Source organism: Protopterus annectens, chromosome 9.part0 (genome assembly GCF_019279795.1).
Source record: "Protopterus annectens isolate FY-2018-M chromosome 9.part0, PAN1.0, whole genome shotgun sequence".
Taxonomy (NCBI): domain Eukaryota; kingdom Metazoa; phylum Chordata; order Ceratodontiformes; family Protopteridae; genus Protopterus; species Protopterus annectens.
In genome coordinates this window covers 1,556,652,016-1,556,673,838 of record NC_056743.1, presented here as the reverse complement: position 1 = coordinate 1,556,673,838, position 21,823 = coordinate 1,556,652,016, and the positions used below count along the sequence as shown (strand labels likewise).

The 21,823-nt window shown below is 39.5% G+C and overlaps 1 protein-coding gene across 1 annotated transcript in view; it reads left to right on the top strand.

The window, feature by feature from the left end:
• Window positions 1–21,823, top strand: part of LOC122810719 (gastrotropin-like) — a 98,584-nt gene that overhangs the window by 64,869 nt on the left and 11,892 nt on the right. Inside the window, exon 2 of the mRNA XM_044082283.1 lies at window positions 13,807–13,979. Within this exon, the coding sequence (XP_043938218.1) occupies window positions 13,807–13,979 (173 nt within the window). The remainder of the gene's footprint in view (window positions 1–13,806; window positions 13,980–21,823) is intronic.

Genomic DNA, 21,823 nt, shown 5'->3' with positions numbered 1-21,823 from the left:
CAAAGGCAACATAACTATGGGCTAGGGTTATAGCTGCCCTTGAGCGGATAGCCTACTATGTACCTATGGACCTATGCACCTATGTTCATAGTTTGTCCCATTCACACTTGTCTATCCCCTGTCCTCATTCGTATGTGTATATTTCTGTGGCACATGATTGAACTATGTATTACTTGCAGGTATGCTGTGTACAGTGCACATACGTCACGGTTGATTACATTGTATCTGTGTACCTACCTCTGTGATACTGAGGACTACCACACATCCTTCACAGCATTACATGCATATGTCCATACTATTATTCGTTGACCTGTGGGGGGGGTTGTCAGGGCAACAGTTACACATGTCCCTGTTTGTGCACGCATCATGGTGGTCTTTTACCAGCCTCCGTTGCTATCATGGGATGGACGGTGGTGTTGGTGTGTGTTTGGGTTGTGTTTCCACTGCCGGCACATCTGTGGGGGGTGGGGTTGGCACATGTTCCTCTTTGCAGGGAGCCCCATCCTGGACATTTGTGTCATGCGTCAGCACTTGGCACGTGCCATATGTCCTGTGATATTCCCACAGTCGTGTATGCCTTCCTGCATTACTACTGCGTGTTACTGCCAGTTTGTATCTGGTATGCATGGCTATTATGTTGGATAGCTTAGCCTATTCCCATGCTATGACATACCCATTCATCCAGGCATATACATGTTATTCCATCCTTTGATTTGGCCTTGGGTGTTTGGCCATCCGGCAACGCTATTCTCAACGTGTGATGTCCCACCTTCAACTTCTGTGCATGTGGCACCCTGTTGGGGCGTCCTGCTTGGTGGGCAGATGTTCCGCCATATGTGTTGTGTTTGATATGTCTGCATAGCTAATCATCAGTACGGTGGCTGAACATACTGCCTTGTCCAGATGTGTACAGTTATGGACACTGTGGCGTGTGAACGCCTATGGGGTTTCGACAGGTCCATACCACATGCGGGATGTACACATTCTGCGGACACATTCACATGCAGCCATTTGGATATCAGTACCTGAGGTGGGATGTTGACATGTGGGGTACATATTTGCCCGCGTGGCACTGCCTAGGACAATACTTCATACTACATTTGAGGTGTACCCATTGTGTGTAGGTGTGCAGCTGCGCAAGGCTGCTAGCTGGGTTGGGTGCACGGTCGTACATGGCTGCGGGTTACGTGCTATGACGGGGCTGTTGTGTATTACATTTGCATGCATGGGTTCTGCTTCTGGATATTACGCTTCGGCATACGCCGTCCTATGTGTATGCGACGGGCACGTTGCTGGGTGTAGTACATGTTGCTATGCACATGTTTGTCTGTGTTTAGGGTATCTGGTTTCCTTTTGGTTGTTATATCGACACGGCTGCCCGGCTGTGTACTCTCACCACTGCTGGTGAACATGCTCATGGGGCTACTTGTGTGTAGGTGCGGCACGCTGACATGCTGCGGTACACCTTCACTGGGTATGCCCACTGAAAGTGCATTGCGTGACGGACACGGTATTACGCGTATCCTTTGTTCCTTGCACGGGTACAATTTGGACTTCGTGGGTTCATGTTTGGTTCTCCGTTTTGTGTGAACGGGTACTATGTTGCATACTCTGCGTACGTTTCATTATCCGCGGACCCTGGCTGGTGTGGTTACTATTGCAGGCGGCCTGTGACAGTCAGCACTTTAGGTTGCTCATCGCCTGCCGGCTTGGCCACGCCTACGGGCGCATCCTACTTGGGCTCGCACACGTGCCCTCTGCATGTGTCTGTGGTTGCGGCGCGCACTCATTACTATGCATGTGGCGCTGCTACTCCGATTATACACTGCACTGCCAGCGCAAGCCTTACACCGGCCTTGCGCTGTGCTTCATGAATCCCGGGGAATGACTATAAAATATTATGACAATATTAACTAACAGAATGAAAATACCACTATCCTAAACAATAAATAATGATAAACTGGATTTATATATCATAGACACACACGACAATATTAAAAGGATAATTTCTCTTATAGATTATGTCAATAAAGAAAATAAAGAAACACTCATAAATGGCTTAGAGATAGAGAAAGCCTTTGATTCCCTAAATTGGGACTATTTATTCAAAATCCTAATGCTATTTGAATTTCCTGCATCCTTTGTTCATCTCCTAAAGAATATATATATATATATATATATATATATATATATATATATATATATATATATATATATATATATATATATACACAAATAATTTAGCATATGTCAAGTTAGGTCCTTTTACCTCTGAATCTATACATATAACAAAATGCACTAAACAAGGATGTCCCATGTCACCGATTCTATTTGCTCTGGCTATTGAAATATAGGCAGATTCAATTCGTAACAATATAAAAATCAAAGGAATAGATATTTATCAACAATACAATTCTAAAGTAATGCAATTTGCTGATGACCTATTACTAACATTATCTAATACAAAAGAGACATTAGAAGAATTAGATATATTAATTGATAAATTTCACATGATTTCAGGACTCCATTTAAATAAATCAAAATCAAAAATTTTATTTTGAAATAAAAACAAAGAACTGCAGACTAACGGGGATCACATCATAGGGAAACAAGAATCTACCTTAAAATATCTAGGAATTGAGTTATGCAAGAATAATAATGAATTAGTCTCAAAAAACTACAATAATATCATCAATACAATTAAAATGTCTGTGAAAAAATGGAACAAAATAATATTAACATTTGAAGATAGACTACAGTTAATAAAAATGGTTTTACTGCCGAAGATCCTATATATAGCCTTGGCAATACAACTGTTACCAGAAAGGAATATACTTAAAGAAATAAATTCATGCCTAATAAATTTTTTATGGATTCCCAAAAGAAACAGAATAGCTTTAATACATCATATTAGACCATGGAAACCGGGAGGATTAAACTTTCCTGATATAGAAGCAGATATAAAAGCATCAATATCTAAAACAATCTCAGACTGGATAAGTCCAAATTACTCTGCAAAGTGGAATGATTTACTAACTGTAATATCAATAAATGAACTTGATTTACAAAAAGAAATTTCAAATAACAGATAAAAACAATTTGCCATGACACATATGTATTAGTATGCAATATAACATAACTAAACCCACTAAAACTTATATGATTAATTATTACATTGACTCATTTAGGAAAATTATTAATGCAAATATAGATTTAAAAATCTGGTTTGACCTTTTAACACCATTTATAGTCACAAAGAACTTTCCACATAAAATATATAAATTATTAATTCCTGGGAACATAAAGGATTTGTTTGTTGGCTCCAATGTATCAAAGAACTAAATGTTTTAGATATGCAAGTAATAAAAACAACATACAAAATTCCACAGCAGGACTGACTAACTTTACAGAGTATTCGGTCATATTCGCAAGATTTAAGTAGAATAATTAACAATTCTTTATTTAAAGAAATACCTAAATTTATAAAATACATATATGAAATCATATATAATGACTTTGATATGGGAAACAGTATTTCAAAATTTTACAAAATATTGATAAACTATAAAACAACACCTCATGCTGGAAATATATAATACAAAAGGACACTCAATACAGTTAACTGAAGATATTAAAACAAATATCTTATTATCGATAAAATATACATTATTTACACAATACTGAAAAGTTTTTAATTGGAAATGCTTGCACAGAGCATTTGTAACCCCAGAGAGAATCAGTAAAATGAGTTCTTCCATAAAAGGAATATGTTGGAGATGTGAGCAAGTACACAATGCTGATTGGAACCACATTTTCTTTGATTATGTTAAAATTAAGCCATTTTTGAATGGTATTAATAACTTTCTACCAGCTTTATTTAATGAATCATTTTATTTAACTAAAGCTCTTGTATTATTAAATGTGAATGAAGGTCCTCATTTGAACAGGTCAAACATGTATCTAGTATGGACTATACTTGCAATTTCAAGGAAGTGTATAACAAGAAGATGGAATGCAAACACAATACCAACTTTGGAAGACTTATACAGCCTACTGAAGACCACAGCATTATTGGAATTTAAAATTAAAGAACTAAGAATTTATCCAAAGCAATTTATCAACAACCCTTGGGGAAAAGTTTTATTATTGATTGACACTATACAATAATTGATCAGACACTCTGATAATGGTTTGGACATACTTATAAAGTAACTGTATGCATTAAGATCTGTTATAGTGTCAGGCTAATATACATAGTTATTTAAGATGTTATGTATAAATACTATGGAATTCATTCAAATGTATTTGAAAATAAAAAAAATTGAGAAAAAAAAAGAAACAACCAAGAGAAAAACAATTAGCTCTTAACAGCCTTTGAATATTATGTAACAAATGATATCTCTGAGTAACATGACTTACCAAGGCATTTTTACTACAGCAACATTTGCTTTAATCACTTATTTAAACAAAAACAATACCACATTTTTAAGAGTTAAGAGATGAAAAAGGCAGAATTATTTTATTCAATTGCACCCATAAAGATGCACATACATTAGAAATACAACATTTTTTTAAAACTACCTTTTCTTAATCTCTAACAGAAGCTATATGAACCATCCATACTGGGAAAATGAGATAAGAGTCTAAGGGTAGTAAGAACATTAACTCTGCATAGCATTTAGGGAAGGTTTCCTGGGTTATAACTATTGATTTTTTTATTATTAGTATTTTGTTACTAAAGGTTGACACATTCCCTAGGATGCTGAAAGATTCATACTTTTCATTTAAATTGGCAACACAGGTAAGTCAATTTACATGACAATGAGAAAATGCAATTCAGAGACAGCTATGACTACAATGAGTAAAAAGTACAGTTGTGTACACTTACCATAAATGTAGATGTTCGAGTGTATTCACTGTTGCAGTCATAACATGTGGGTTATCTGCTTGTAGGTAGCCCTCAGTCAGCCTGATTAACAAAGTCTTGGGTCCTGCATCAGTTGCTGTCTCTTCTTCCGTGACGTCAGGTCATCAGGGGTATAAAACATGCAGCCGATGTCATTACATCGGTTTTTCTTGCCACAGATGTCAGGTGTCCCCCTAATGAGAAGCAATTAAATCTATAAATATACAAGGTTATACCTCAAACAAAAAAGCAAATACACCAAAAAGCTTTTAAGCATTGAAAAGGAGAGAAGAGGTATAGCCAAACGAAGTCGGGGGGCTGGAGGGAGGGTAACCAGGACTGCAACAGTGAATACACTTGAACATCTACATTTATGGTAAGTGTACACAACTGTACTATGTTCTTTGTATTTCACTGTTGCAGTCATTACATTTGGGTAGATTCCCAAAGCTAAGGATGGGAGGAGGAATTTAGATAGCATTAGGACCAGCTATAAGGCCCTGCAAAACTGCAGTGGCAAAGCCAGCTCTGGATTTATAGAAAATTGGCAAATGGTAATGCTTGGTGAAAGTATGTACAGAACTCCAGGTAGCAGCTTCTAGGATGTCCCTGGTAGGTACACCTCTGAAAAAGGCTGCAGAGGTAGATGCAGCCCTGGTTGAGTGGGATCTGATCCCCTGTGGGATAGGTTTTTCATGGTGCTTATAGCAGAAGTGAATGCAATGGCCTATCCATTTGGAGATGGTTCACTTTGAAATACCCTTCCCCTCTGTTCCTGCAGCAAATGCCACCAGCAGTTGTTCAGATTTCCTTTGAGGTTGAGACCTGTCCAAGTAGAATCTAAGTTGTCTGTGCACATCTAAGGAGTGCAGTATCCGTTCCCCTTTGTTCTGTGGATTAGGAAAGAAGGTAGGCAAATGAATGGACTGATTAAAGGCCACACTGGATACCACCTTTGGCATGAAAGAGGGATTGGTCCTGAGGGACACCCTGTCCACATGAAAGATGATGAAAGGCTCCACTGCCATAAGGGCCTGTAATTCAGATACCCTTCTTGCTGAGGTGCTGGCTAAAAGGGAAGCTGTTTTCCAAGAAAGGAATTTTAAATCTGCAGTAGCAGCTGGCACAAAAGAAGGAAGGGTGAGTTTCTCCAATACAAAGTTAAGGTCCCAGGCTGGAGTTGGAGCTCTCCTGGGTGGTCTTAAATTTTTGGCCCCTCTGAGGAACTGCTTGAGCAGTGGAAGAGAGAAGAGGGGAGGTTCTGTGTTATAACAAGCTGAAATGGCTGAGGCGTGAATTTTTGTTGAGGAAAAAGACAGGCCCTTGTGAAGCATCTCAGTTAAGTATTGTAAAATCTGAGGTAAACTGGGCACTGCTGTGCTCATCCCTTGAGATTGGTTCCAGGCACAGAATCTTTTCCATTTTTCAGCATAAGATTTTCTAGTACTAGACCTCTTTGCCTCTAAAATGACATCCATCACTGGTTTACTGAGGGATGGTAAAGGAGAGCTTAGGTAATTAGCCAGGCTGCTAGGTTCAGTGTTTGAAGCTGAGGGTGCAGAATCTGGTTCTCCTGCTGAGACAGCAGGGTAGGAGTCTGAGGCAGGTGCCATGGGGCCAAAAGTGACACACTGCGCAGGAGGGGGTACCAGTGTTGGTGTGGCTAGGCTGGTGCAATCAAAAACATCCTTAGTTTGTCTTGTTTGATCTTTAGTAGTACTTTGGAGGGGAGAGGCAGAGGAGGAAAGGCATAACCTGATAGGTTTTTCCAGCTGAAGGACAGATCATCCACTTTCCAAGTTTGTCTGTGGGGGGTCCTTGCACAAAATTTTTCCAACTGATAGTTCTGGGGGAAGGCAAACAGGTCTATATCTGGGCTCCCCCATTTGCTTGTCAACATGTTAAAAATCCTTGGTTCCAGTTTTCACTTGTGTGGGTCCATGAGGCTCTGCTTAGTCCATCTGCCAGTGTATTTAGTTTTCCTGGCAGAAATTCAGCTTGTAGATGTACTTGGTAGCTCAAGGCTGTGTTCCACAATGCCATGGCTAGTCTGCAGAGGGGGTAATAATGTGTACCCCCCCCTGCTTGTTTATGTACCACATAACAGTGGTGTTGTCCGTCCTTGCCATTAATTGTCCTGGAAGAATGTGGTCCTTGAAGGCTGTCAGAGCATTCTGTACAGCTAACATTTCTTTATGATTGATGTGAAGGTGCATTTGAACTGGGTTCCATTTGCCCTGAATGCACTTCCCTGCCAGGTGCGCCCCCACCCCCACCCCCCATGCATAGTCTGATGCATCTGTTGTTAGGGTTTTAGGTGGCAGGGGGTAGTGTGAATGGTAGTCCCTTGTTTTGGTGGCAGGCCTCTGCCCGCCAAAGAAACTCTAGGCGTAGTCAAGAAATGATAGGAATCATTGCTTCTAGATCCTGAGAATGTTGACACCATAGGTTTTTTAGATACCATTGTAGTTTCCTCATATGCAGTCTTGCATATGGAATTAGAAGAATGCAGGAGGCCATGAACCCCAAGGCTTGTAGTATTTGCCTTGCAGATAGCAGGGTTTTTGTGACCGCTTGTTTGAAATAGGTTGTCAAGTGAATTTGTTTCTCTGGCATAAGGAAAGCCATCTGGGAAGTTGTATTCAAGCTTGCTCCCAGGAATATAACTTGTTGACAGGGTACCAGGTGTGATTTTTTTTCATTTATGGTGTACCCCAGACAAGTTAGCACCCTCTGTACAAAAGCCAGATTATTCAAAAGTATGTCCTGGTTTTCTGCCTGAATTAGACAATCGCCCAGGTATTGGTATATTTGAATATTTCTTTGCCTGCAAAATGCAATGACTGGAGCTAGGCATTTTGTGAATACCCTGGGTGCAGTAGATAAGCCAAAGGGCAGTGCAGAGAACTGATAGTGCGTGTAGCCTGTTTTGAAGCGTAGGTATCTTCTGCAAGATTCCCTGATTGGGATGTGCAGGTATGCTTCCTTTAAATTTAGTGTTGCCAACCAGGCATCTTTGCTTAGCATTGGAAGCAACTGGTGAAGAGTCAGCATCTTGAATTTTGGAATCACCAAAAAGGTGTTTAGAGTAGGCAGGTCCAGGATAGGACACCATGAATTGTCTTTTCTGGGTACCAGGAAAAATCTTAAGTAGAAACTTTATCCCTTTTTCTCTTCTGGTACCAATTGAATAGCCCCTATGCTTAAGAGAGAGAGTACTTGTTTTGGGCCACTGCCCACTGCTTTGGAGGTAGATCCAGCCAACCGCTTGGAGTTGGTGACATGTGGAAGTGAAATCTGTATCCTCGGGACACTATATTTAAAGCCCATTTGTCCTGGGTAATGAGTCTCTAGTTCTTTGCATGAAGTGCAATCTTTCCCTCCAAAGGGGCAGTCAGTTGAGAAGTGCTTGGAAGTTTTAAAAAGAAGTCGTTGAGACAGTTTACCATAGGGGGGAGTTTTATTACTCCCAAATTTGGAAGTGGAGGCCCCCCACTGCTTAGTCCTGTGCGTCCCCTGGGATTGAAGTCTGGGTGCTCTACTGGATCTGGGTTTGGACTGAGAAGGTCTGGAAGAGGCAGGAAAGGACCAATTCTTAGAAGGCCAATGCTTACTAAATCTTGGAGGTTGTACTTGTAAAAAGTCTTTAACAGTTTGCATAGATTTAGCTTTTTCCTCCATCTTTTTAAGAACTTCTTCTGCCTTGTTGCCAAACAGGTGGCCCTGATTTAAGGTAGCATCCAGTAATTTTGCTTGAACATGATCTGGCAAGGATTTCTCCTTAAGCCAAGCATGCCTTCTAAGTATAGACCCAGTTACCGCAGCCCTGCAAGATGCCTCTAGTGAATCAAAACCACATCGCAATGTATGTTTACCAACTTGTTCAGCAGAATGCATAAAATCCTGTAAATCCTTATTTTCAGCACAATCAGGAATCAACATCATTTTCTGTTAAAGCAATCCAATAATATGCAGCTAATACTTTATCATATGAAACTGGCAATTCAAGGCCCTAATGGCCAAAGTTGCAGAAGTGTATACCTTCTTACCCCATCTATCCAACGCCCTGGAGTCTCTATCAGAGGGGGTAGGATTTTTTGCAGTAGTAGCTTTAATGCCCTTGGGTCCCTGTGAAATCGTTTCAGGATCCGCAGTAGGATTTTTGAAAAAGAACTTGTGAGAGTCAGGAACCCTGTAATATCTATCAGGTTTTCTGGAAGCAGGAGGTAAAGAGTCAGGGGTCATGCTAGATTCTGAAAAGGCATCATCAACAATGTCCAGTACAGGAGGTATAGCTAAAGGCCTGTGCTGGGGCAGGAGTAAGAAATCCCTAAGCCTCTTTTTAAAATCAGAGAAATCCTGACTTTCCCAATGAAAAAGCTCCCTGAGAGTATGCAAGGTTTCACCAAATGAGAAATCTCCGGGGGGGGGGGGGTGGAGCAGAGGGAATAGAGCTATCAGCATCAAAATCCTCATAGGTAGATAAGGGTAAATTCTGGTCATCAGAGGAAGCAGAAATTTCAGAATCCTGGTCAGAAGTATCATAAGCAAACTCAGTCCTAGGTCTCTCAGAGGGGGAAGGTTGGCTTCTCCTGATTAAAGTAATAAGGTCTTCAGTCATTCTTATCATTTGTTCTTTAGGCATAGAGGCCTGACCATGCAGTATGGGTGTCAGTTTTCTAGGCATGGTTTGAGTTTTAGGCCTTGAAGAAGAAGACGGCTCCAGTTTAATATGCAAGTCAGTAGACCTGAATATACCCTCAGAAGCCGGTGCCTGCACAGCGGCTCTGGACCCATCCAAGGTAGAAACATCCACAGGTTCCACAGTTGAAGCACCTCGCGGCATACCAGACTCTGAATGGGTTTCACTAGAGGCCTGCGAATCTGAAGTAGCGGGTATCAGGGGCTGCGAAAGCACCTCACTGAGTACCGGCGAACTGGGTGGCCTGTCTCTGTCTTTATCTTTGTGTTTTTTCGGAATGTCGTTAGTTGGATGGCTTACCGAAGACATATCAGGATAATTGAACTGAGCACCAAAAAATTTAGAAGCGCAAATATACCGATGATGGATAGTTCGTGGTTTAAATAAGGCACAAAATCGACAGTGAGATACGTCATGGTCAGGGCCTAGGCAAGGAATACAGTACAAATGAAAATCTTTATGAGGTATTTGCTTTCCACAAGAAATGCAATTATTTACTTTTACTGACATCGGTTTAGAGCAAGAAAAAGTTTCCCCAATGCTTAGCTTTTAGTTGAAGACTTCGGTTCTGAAACTCGAAAATGAAAATTTCAGGAGTCGGCCGACCGGCACTTGCGAACTGCTTCTGCTTCGGGCACCGCCCGGCAAGAAAGACTGATGTAAAGACGTCAGCTACATGTTTTATACCCCTGATGACCTGACGTCATGGAAGAAGAGACAGCAACTGACACAGGACCCAAAACTTTGTTAATCAGGCCGACTGAGGGCTACCTGCAAGCAGATAACCCAAATGTAATGACTGCAACAGTGAAACACGAAAAACATCTTCATTAGCATCTCAATAGCATATCTCTGAATTGCCTTGTTTAACACTAGTACTGTCAGACCTGTAAATGTAGCAGTTTTTACTTGGGTGGCCCATGTAACATGTTGACAAAGGCACTTTCATTCACTCATACACACACTTCCAGACACCTGGGTGTGCATGCATGCACATACACACACACACACACACACACACACACACACACACACACACACACACACACACACACACACAGGCACGCACATGCATATACACACATGCAAACATTCATATAATTTCACTCATGCCACCTACTGAAACACACACATACATACTAAGATCCCCTACCCCATGTCTTTGCTGAACATACCTGCACCAAGACTGCTTCCATAGGAGTGAATGGGACCCATCCATCTTTTGATAATATTAACTTTTTCTTCCAACCATGTAAATTTACACAGCTCAGCAGCATAATTCTGAAGCTGCTAGCATTTCTGGGAGAGAGCAAATGGCTAATTAGCATTAGCCCCTTTCTCAGATTGTTTCATTACCATGTGGCTCATTCAGTGGGATGGCCATCCATGCTGAAGCTCCAGCTAGCATGAAACCTCAGCAGAAGGGTTGTCTACAGATTGGAAAGGCTTTCTCTGAGGGGGAAACTGCTCTTATTATGGCTTCCTGATCACAATAAGCTTTTCGGAATCTTAGCCAATATTCTTCATTATCCAATAACAGCAATCAATGACAGTGAAGTTTGTAGCACTTTCTGTCTCAGATCCATATCCCCTCAAAAACAATTCTCACAGCTTCTGGATTTATTTTATCCCAGCAGTGGCTTTGACAGCTCCTAAAAGACTGCATGAAAATGTGATTTGTATAAGAGGACAATTACCTAAGTATAGTATAAAATAATTGCACTTCATTTCCTAAAGTTAGTAAGAACAATACATAAATGGGGAAAGAACATATATAATTTTCCTCAAAGCATTATTTTTATTAAAAAATGGAAGATTATTATAATTAAACTCAAAGAAACTGAATTTGAAACCTCATGTGACCACTTTTGCTGAATGTCTATGATTCTTGCAAGTTTTGTACTGAGAAAATGTGTTAAGCCCTCTGTTATTAATTACAATAACATAAATGAAAACTGGAATTGTACAGCTGTAAAAAAATATAATTATTTCTAAGTCGTAAGACTAGATTGCATCAGAATACATTTTCCTATATTTTTCAACCATTTATCCTGAGTTTCCTACTCCTTTCTTATCTGAAATGTACTATAAACATGTAAATAGTTATCACAAAGAAGAAAGTACACAGTTTCACTGAAATACCTTCCACCAGTAGTAAGAGGCTATGCCCATAAAAATCAGTCTGATAGGAAAATCCTTTAGAAAAGAATGGTTGTAACTGGCAATGTTAAAAAAAAACATAAACAAGAAAAATATGAAAAGAAAGCAAAACATTTACACTATCAGACACACAAATTAACATTTAAAGGTCTAATAAGTCAGAAATTGAAATAATTTTTTAAATCTTATCTTTTCTATGTTACATAAATGACCTTCCAGCACTTTTAATGGTTACTTCTAAATTTTACCTTGTTTCATCCAAAATTATCCGGTGAGGTCGATCTCGAAATGTGATTTTGCTTTCTGGCTAACCTATCTTTTTTTTAGTACCATATTCTGCATTCCCTAAAGATAAGCTTATTATCACTGCCCTCATGTGTGATATATTATCCACATCTACTTAGAATTGCAGTTCTCAGAATTAGAATCTTTGGAAACAGTGATTTTTTTAAGTCACAGTCACTGCTTTGTGTTCTTTGTCAAGTTTCAAGGATACAACAAAAATGGAACTTAGATTAAATCAGGCAGTTTCTGTTTCAGTCTGTTTCTATCTCTGATATCAGATTTTTAGACTGAGAAAAGTCAGTAAAAAGAAAACTGTGAACTCTCAAAGGCTTAATAAATGTCTAGTCTAAGAGGCAGGGAAAAAATTCAGATATAAATGACAGTATGTAGTAAAACAGCTGCCTATCTCCACAACCACATGGTTTATGTCCTCAATTGGAGGGAAAGAAAAAAAGGGCTATAAACACCTTGCTGTTCTTTTTAACATAAACCTTAAAATGAGATAGTTAAGATATGCAAAAGTCAGGGAAACAAATTCTTAAATAAAGTATTGTGACATTTCACTTGTACTAACAGGCTTTGTGCTGACGATTCTGAATAGCACAGAAATGGTACAGAAGATTAAAAAGGGGCCGAGTCCTATTTTCTACATGTGGCAGTAATTTGAACATTTTTGTGAGAAGGAAAATATACATAAGGAAAAAAAGAAATGTGTTTAGGGAGTAGTTCTACTTTATATAAAAAAGTGAACAAAGCAGGTCTAACATTTCTAAAGTAATACAAAAAACTCAGTGATTGATATCATGCCTCCAAAGCAGCCATAGAAAACTACACTGTAAGACAAAACCTTTGACAAAAAAATAAAGAACCATTCAGGGTGATGCTCAAACTGATACTCCAAATCTGATGATGATTTTGGGATTTTCTGCAGCCAACTAGAAGCCGCATGATGGAATAGCTAAGGAAATAACACAGCAAAGCAGTTACTGCATCAGGAAGTCTGAACAAAATAAAAGGACTCATACTAGTTGACATACCCACATGTAGTCATTAATAAAGAAAGACAGTTTGTTTATGTTTCCTTTAATAGCATGGAAAAGGTGAGATATAATGGAGAAATTTGGAATTAGGTGAGCTGTTACAAAATTACTACTCTATACTCTATAGGATTTTTTGGGTACCCCAAGAACAGTAAAAGTGTGCAGAAATGTACACAAGGTTTTTATTTGTTACCTCCTACAAGCAAAACGGTATTGTTAGTGAAATATTCCTGTTTCTATTCCTATTATATATAGATCTATGTTGCACATATTTGTTTAAACAGGTCTAAATGTATGTTTTGGGATCTCTAAGCCATATTTTTTTCTGAAAGATAGCCAGAAAAATATTCACTTCAGTACTTTAAGTATGTCCGGTTATAAATGGTTCAGGTTAAAGACTGATACAGTTTTCCAAACTGACAGATTTCAAATCTAGCACTACCTACCTAACATTAGCAGTGATGAATCTGCATGGCATACTTCAAGTTTGATTTTAGATCATGTTATACAAACACATTCAGATAAATATCAAGTTTGACTAGACTGCGTTATAGTCTGTGACTACTAGGTCTTTTGAAATGTACTCTAAAGTATTTAATTCAGCTAATTATGCAGCTGTGCTGGGGATTTAGAATTTACCAAAAGATCTGTGAGTTTAGGGATTGTGTTTTCAACTCACTAATAAACATATGGAATTGATTCAATTTGTTTAGGTATTTCTGATGAACTCATTGAAAAGGGAAGGAATGTTAAAGTAGTTACCGAGGTCATTCAAAATGGCAATGAATTTGTATGGACACAGATCTATCCAGAGAAAACTTTGACAAACAAGTTTGTCATTGGTCAGGAGTCAGAAATGCAGACAATCACTGGCAAACAGTTCAAGGTAAGTTTCAACAACTGGTTCCTATACTTATTACTATGCACTGATAGTTTCTGCAAATTCTATGTTAGCTATCTCAATGTACAACAATACTATGATTGTCACTAGCAGAGGGCTGTAAATCTGATTTAAACAAGTAGTCTAAAGAGGGAAACACAGAACAAATGAGCAACTACAGACTATCAGTCCTACCTAGGTAATCACTTTGCCCAGATGTCACAATACTTCATGTCTCATTTTTTTTCTGCATAAAGTTATCCTTCATAGTTAGCTGATACCTAAGTGAGCTGTTCTAATGCTTCTACAGCAATAAGCTATGCCACATGCAAGCACCTGGAGTTCAAGGGTAAATGCAACAATATGGTGGTAAAGCAGGGTCACCCCCCCAGCACAGTAGGAAGGCGTGCCACCTGTATCAGCATGAATCTAGGTTTTAAACACCACTTCTTTGTCTTGCAAGCTTGGCTAGATGAAGATATCTATCATCATAATAACCCTAAGAAATTATAGGAGATTGTATGAGATGATGAAATAAGTGACTGTGACCTTCTGGCTTATGTACACGGAAGTAAAGTATACAATCACCAAAGCCCTAGTATTACCATCTTGGGTTTGTGATAAAAGATAGGCTAAGGTAACTGCACCCTGGAAACTCCATGGTTATTACATGAGACCATCTGTATCTGAGAATTTCAGGTCTCATAAGTGTGGGACAGTCAGTACATAATTCCAGCTAAATGGCATGGTAGCAGAGAACAAATTAAGTTCAAAAAAAGAGTATAATAAGTTAGGTTGGTCTGAGGGAGAAATTATATAGTAGTGTTCCTTAACTGCAGTAAGCATGTTGTAAAATTGCAAGAACAACAAACGCAGCTGATAAATATAAAAGAAGAACATTCCAATTCCACAAAAAAGAAAGAAAGAAAAAGAAAGAAAAAAATCAGAGCTTTAGAAATTCAGCTTAGTCTTAAAGTATATTATTACCATGTCATCTGGGGGATATAATAAATCAGGTCAGTTTGACGGAGGAATTTTATATTAGTGTTCTTTAACTGCAGAACATAAGCAGCTGAGAATTATAACAGAAGAACATCCCAATTCCACAAAAAAATGCCAAAGCTTTAGAAATTTGATTTAGTCTTAGAGTATACTACGACCATGTCATCTGGGGGACACCCTAGGCTAGCCAACAATGCAAACATCATCAGTGGAGGTGAGCCTCCTGTATTCTCTGCCATGTAGAGTGAAAGACAGAAGCAAACAGTTAGCAGCCATGTTATGCAGGTGCCAGAGATACTGCCTGCAATTCAGTTACATCCCTTGGCTTACAAACTAATTCCAGATACGTATTTTAGTTGTGAAACATGTACTTTGTTACAAAAGAAACAAGGAGATGCTATTATTACAGTTACATTTTACAGTGCATTTTCTTCATATATATCTTGAATATGCATATATTCCAAACATACTCATGTAGGTGTATTTGCCATCCAAAAAAGTTCTTGAAAAATGAATTATAAAACTTGATGGACAATACGGGCTATGATTACATTTGATTGACATATATTTATGATTAAGATTTGACTAAGGCCAAAGAAATATTAATTTATGGAGAATGTCACATATAAGTTTGTCATAGTGTGGTTATTTCTTTACCTATTAATCACAGTTCAAGTTTATGTTTATTATAGTACTTATTTTATAAGCACTTCACATCACTCAAACTATGTGGAATAATTATTACAGCCCTTAATAAAATTAACTAAAAAAATATGGAATTATTCACTAAGAATACATCTTACATATACAGATAATCCAAAAATAAAAATGTAACAGCAAATAAACAGCATTGTTACAATAAGTTAAACAAGAATGTTAAAGAATGTTAAAACAGCTGAAACATGATGATATAGACTTACTGCCACCAAAAGACGTGAACCAATCTAAAAGAACAAGATTATACTGAGTTAAAAAACAAAATTAAAAGGCCCAGCATCTTCACCTGATGCTAAACATTTTTCACCACAGCTAATGAGCAAACAAAGTTATGTTGAGCAAAACTTTAAATAAATAATTCCTCTGAATATTCAAAGTGCAAATGAACAATAGACTGGTATTCATCAAGCAGAACCTCAACACAGATTAACAAAAAAAAAAAAAAAAAAAAACCAAATTCTCCACTACTCACAATAACACAAAATGAAAATGATTCTTCCATGCAGCCATAGTGTCCACTTCAGAAAGCCACCATGGCTCCACTAACTCCTGAAACAGTGGATCCTCTGTGTCCCTTCTGTTCTCAAACATTGACATGGACAGGGCATTAACACCAACATAACACAAGTCCATCCCAGTCCAGTTGTTCAGTGACTGAACACAATGCATAAGCACAGCAGGAAAAACAAAGCAAATCTCTTAATTAAACCAAAAAAACACATAGCTAACTCTAAAGCCTGGTAACCACCTGCCACCACTGTCAGGAGCATTGCACTTACAACAAAACGTAGAAGGGAAATATGAAATACTTTTTTTATTATACTTGAGTAATTCTACAGAAGAAAAGTAGGATAAGGCTAATACTTAGTTTTAAACACTGTATTGTATGTATCCTACAAAGGTAAATTCCAAGGAATATTTTGTTGTCACAAAGAAACTAGCTGAGCACTGCAGGATTTTTGGATGCAATTATTATGACTCATGATGCATTCACTCACTGATTCATAGTGAAATAAAGCTATGAAAATTGAAGAATTATTCAAAAATCTGTAGCTCTTTATCTTATTGCATTACTCCCGATTCACCTTACCAGTTCTCAGGTAAATCAATGGTTCTGCTGGGAATCTACATAATGTTATGATTTACTGTTACAGTGACCATCCCCCAACAATAATACAGCTTTAAACATAACAGTAGCTGTTTGAAGAGGTCATTGTAAGAGTAAAGCTACCTTCCCACCATCCCCTTTTATTATAGTAGGAAAACTTTACAGCTTGATATATATGTTAAACAATCAAGGAAATCTCTTTGGTAGTGATTTACATGTTACAGTGCTGATGGAAAATGTAATTTATCCTACTTCTGTTAATTGCATAAACATTGCCATTCTGTTCTTATAATCTTTCTTTAAGGCAGCCAAAGAGTGTGAAAAGCATGAAAATATCACCTGTGGTATTGGAGCCTTGCTCGCTCACTCACTCTTAGGAGTCCTAGACGGACCCTGCATACAGTCACCGCTATCTGCACAGTTACCAAGGGCAAGGAGGAACAGAAATAGCTTGCCAGGTATTTCTTCCATATCGTGCATGCCCGCACTGACACCTACAGACAATGTATAGTCCTCAATACACCTCCTGCACGTCTTTAGAATGTGGAAGGAAACCAGAGCAACCCTACCTAATATCATTAATTTCAAAACACGTTATAAATGTCTTCTGACAGGTACAGCTGGGCATCCATTTTTGTTGTAATATTTATACAACAATTCTATTAAGTAATCATTAATTGTGACAAAAAATATGAAGTGTATTACTTTTTTATATTTAAATATTTCTCTTAATCTAAGTTTTAAGTTTATTATTTCAATGGTATAAGGTCCTTAACCATTTCATACATTAAACATTTGTTCTTTGAACTTTTATTGTATCAAGAACATAATTTAGGGCATATTACTAGTCAGATGTACTTCATTTTCAAGGATATTTTTCACTTCATGCCCAGCAGTTATATGTCTTCTAAAAACATGTATTGTCTTAATTAGATATATAGTACAATTACTTTATTCCTACAATTGTAGTTAACACATCTGCTATGGCAAACTAATGTTATTCTACAACCACTTATTTAAAATGAGTCTTTAAGGATACAGTTACAAATGTTTCAATTTCTATCTCAGAGTAGTTTCTTCTCTTTTTTGCATAATTAAACTACTTTATTTGAAGATAACCTTGTTGGTAATAATGAAGGATAAAGCCCTGATTGTCGCCTAGGTGACCAAGTTTGATTAGTGTCTCAGGCACTTGACAGCAAGGTAAGAAGGATGGGGACGCCTGTGGGAGAGGGGGGGGGTGAGATCCAGTCCTTCACCAAGCTCTGGCAGAGACCAATGCTCAGAAGGAAAAACATCGGGACTGAGGGGATGGGAGGAGAAGAAAGAAGGTGTGGCCATCCTATGGCCCCAAGGTGGAGGACATGCTTGAGACACTCTTCATTGCCCACCCAGCCAGATGTACCTATGTCATCATGCTGAAAGAGTGACATTAGAGCTACATAAAATCCTCAGGCTGCACAGCATGACACAAACTGCTATAAAGTAGAAGAAAGGGCTGGGGACAAGTTCTTGGTACCCATCATAACTCTCAGCCGTACAGATTTCTGCAGAATGTCCAGGTTGTTGCTTCATATTTTTCATAAAACTGTTTTTTTCTGACAAATTAGTGTCAAATCATTAAAGACTGAAGTTAGAAAATAATAACAGACATTTGAGTTTCAGTGTTCATACCCTTCAGAAAATTCATGCTAATGCAAAAAGTACAATTGTGTGCACTTACCATAAATGTAGATGTTCGAGTGTATTCACTGTTGCAGTCATCACACTGGGGTTACAGTCAGCCTGAATACTAGAGTCTTGGGATTTCTGTGTCAGATGCTGTCGCTTCTTCCATGATGTCAGGTCATCAGGGGTATCAAATATGCAGCCGACGCCATTACATCAGTTTTTCTTGCCCCAGATGTCAGGAGCCCCAAAATAGGAAGCAATTGCATGGTGTGGAACACCCCCAGTAAAAAGTAAATACCATTTTTATAAGATATGGCCAAAAAAAGGATAGGTAGAAAGTATAGAGAAGTCAGGGGGCCGGAGGGAAGGTAACCAGAATTGCAACAGTGAATACACTCGAACATCTACATTTATGGTAAGTGTACACAACTGTACTATGTTCTTCGTGATTCACTGTTGCAGTCATCACACTTGGGTTGATTCCCAAAGCTGAGGAAGGGTGGAGGCAGTCAGGAAGCATTAGGGCTGGCTAGCAGGCCTTGTAAGACTGTTGTGAGAAATTCAGCTCTGGATTTAGAAAAGATAGGTAAGTGGTAATGCTTGGTGAAAGTGTGTACAGAACTCCAGGTTGCAGCTTCCAGGATGTCCCTGGTAGGGATTCCCCTGAGAAATGCTGTAGAGGTTGAGTTAGCCCTAGTGGAATGAGTTCTGATCCCCTGTGGGGTAGGTTTTCCATGGTGTTTGTAGCAGAAATGGATGCAGTGTGCTATCCATTTAGAAATGGTTTGCATTGAAATGGCCTTGCCCTCTGCCCCTGTAACAAAGCTGACTAGCAGCTGGTCAGATTTTCTGAAAGGTTTAGTCCTGTCCAGGTAGAACCTAAGCTGCCTGTGCACATCCAGGGAGTGCAGGATCCTTTCCCCTTTATTCTGAAAAAGATTGGCAAATGAATGAATTGGTTTAATGCCACACTAGATACCACCTTGGGCATAAATGAGGGGTTAGTCCTGAGGGAAACCCTGTCCACATGGAAGATAATGAAGGGTTCCACAGCCATAAGGGCCTGCAAGTCAACACTCTTCTTGCTGAAGTGATGGCTAGAAGTAAGGCTGTTTTCCAAGAGAGGAACTTTAACTCTGCTGTAGCAGCAGGTTCAAAGGGAGGAAGCGTGAGCTTCTCCAGTACAAAGTTAAGGTCCCAGGCTGGAGTGGGAGCTCTCCTGGGGGGTCTTAAATTTTTGGCTCCTCTCAGGAACTGTTTGACCAGAGGGTGAGAGAAGAGGGGAGGCTCAGTACTGTAATGAGCTGAGATGGCAGAGGCATGAATCTTAATTGAAGAGAAGGGTAAGCCTTTGTGGAGCAGTTCTGTTAGGTAATTTATGATTTTAGGTAAGTTGAGCACAGTTGTGTCCATTTCCTGAGACTGGCTCCAAGAACAGTATCTTTTCCACTTTTCTAAATAGGATTTCTTAGTACTAGGCCTCCTTGCCTCAAGGATTACATCCAGCACCTGTTTACTGAGGATTGCTGGTGATGTGTTCAGGGGATGAGCCAGGCTACTAGGTTCAGGGTTGGCAGCTGAGGATGCAAAATCTGGCCCTCCTGCTGGGACAGCAGGGAAGGGATCTGAGGCAGGTGCCATGGTGGCATTACTGTCAAACGTGGGTACTAGTGCTGGCATGGCCAGTCTGGTGCAATCAGAATTGTCCTTTGCTTGTCCTGTTTGATCTTTAGTAGAACCTTTGAGAGGAGGAGCAGAGGGAGAAAGGCATAGATTGAGAGGTTTTCCCATGTAAAGGATAGGGCATCCACTTTCCATGCTTGGCTGTGGGGAGTTCTGGTGCAATATTTGCTCATTTGATAGTTCTGTGGGGAAGCAAAGAGGTCCATCTCTGCTGCCCCCCACCTGTGGATCAGAAGCTTGAATGATTTGGGATCCAGTTTCCACTCATGTGTGTCCATTAGATTTCTGCTTAAGTCATCTGCCAGTGAATTTAGTTTGCCTGGCAGGAATTGAGCTTGCAGGTGCACTTGATTGCTCAAGGCTGTGTTCCGCAGAACCATGGCTAACCTGCAGAGTGGCAGAGTGGATAGGAATGGGTTCCCCCCTGCTTGTTTATGTACCACATAACTGTGGTGTTGTCTCTCTTTATCAATAGTTGTCCTGGAAGAATAAGGTATTTGAAGGCTATCAGTGCATTCTGTACAGCTAACATTTCTTTCTGATTGATATGCAGGTGCATTTGTTTTAGGTTCCATTTGCCTTGAATGCATTTTCCTGCTATGTGAGTCCCCATGCATAGACTGATGTGTCTGTTGTTAGGGTTTGGGTGACAGGGGGTTGAGTGAAAGGGAGTCCCTTGTTGTGGTAGCAGGCCTCTGCCCATCAAAGGAACTCTGTCCTTAGGCAAGGAATGATAGGAATCATTGTTTCCAGGTCCTGAGAATGTTGACACCAGAGACTTTTTAAGTACCACTGAAGTTTCCTCATATGCAGTCTTGCATATGGAATTAGTAGAATGCAAGAGGCCATGAACCCTAGGGCTTGCAGTATTTTTCTTGCAGATAGCTGGGGTTGGGTGGCCAGTAGCTTGAAGTAGCTTGTCAAATAAATCTGTTTTTCTGGAGTGAGGAATGCCATCTGGGAAGCTGTGTTCAAGCTTGCTCCCAGGAATACAATCTTTTGGCTGGGTACTAGATGTGATTTCTTTTCATTGATGGTATTCCCCAGTGAAGTCAGAAGTCTCTTTACAAATGCCCAGTGCTGAAGTAGCAATTCTTGACTGTCTGCCTGAATCAGGCAATCATCCAAGTATGGGTAAATTAGAATTTTTCTCTGCCTGTAATGTGCAATGGCTGGAGCTAGGCATTTTGTGAATACCCTGGATGTAGTAGATAAGCCAAAGGGAAGTGCAGAGAACTGGTAGTGCATAGATCCTGCTCTAAAATATAGATATTTCCTGCAAGATTCCTTTATGGGGATGTGCAGATAAGCTTCTTTTAAGTCTAGGGTGGCTAGCCAGGAGTCCTTGGCTAGCATAGGAAGCAGCTGTTGGAGCGTAAGCATTTTGAATCTTGGAACCACCAGGAAGGTGTTGAGAATAGACGGATCCAGGATAGGGTGCCAAGATTTTTCTTTTCTGGGAACCAGAAACAGTCTGGAGTAAAAATCTTGTCCCTTTTGCTCTGCTGGGACAGATTGAATAGCCTTGAAACTGAGAAGAGAAAGTACTTGCTTTTGGGCCTCTGCCCACTGGTTTGGGGGCAGTCTGGCCATCCGCTTGGGGTTGGCAGTGAGTGGAAGTAGAATATGCAACCTGGGATACAATGTTCAAGACCCATCTGTCCTGGGT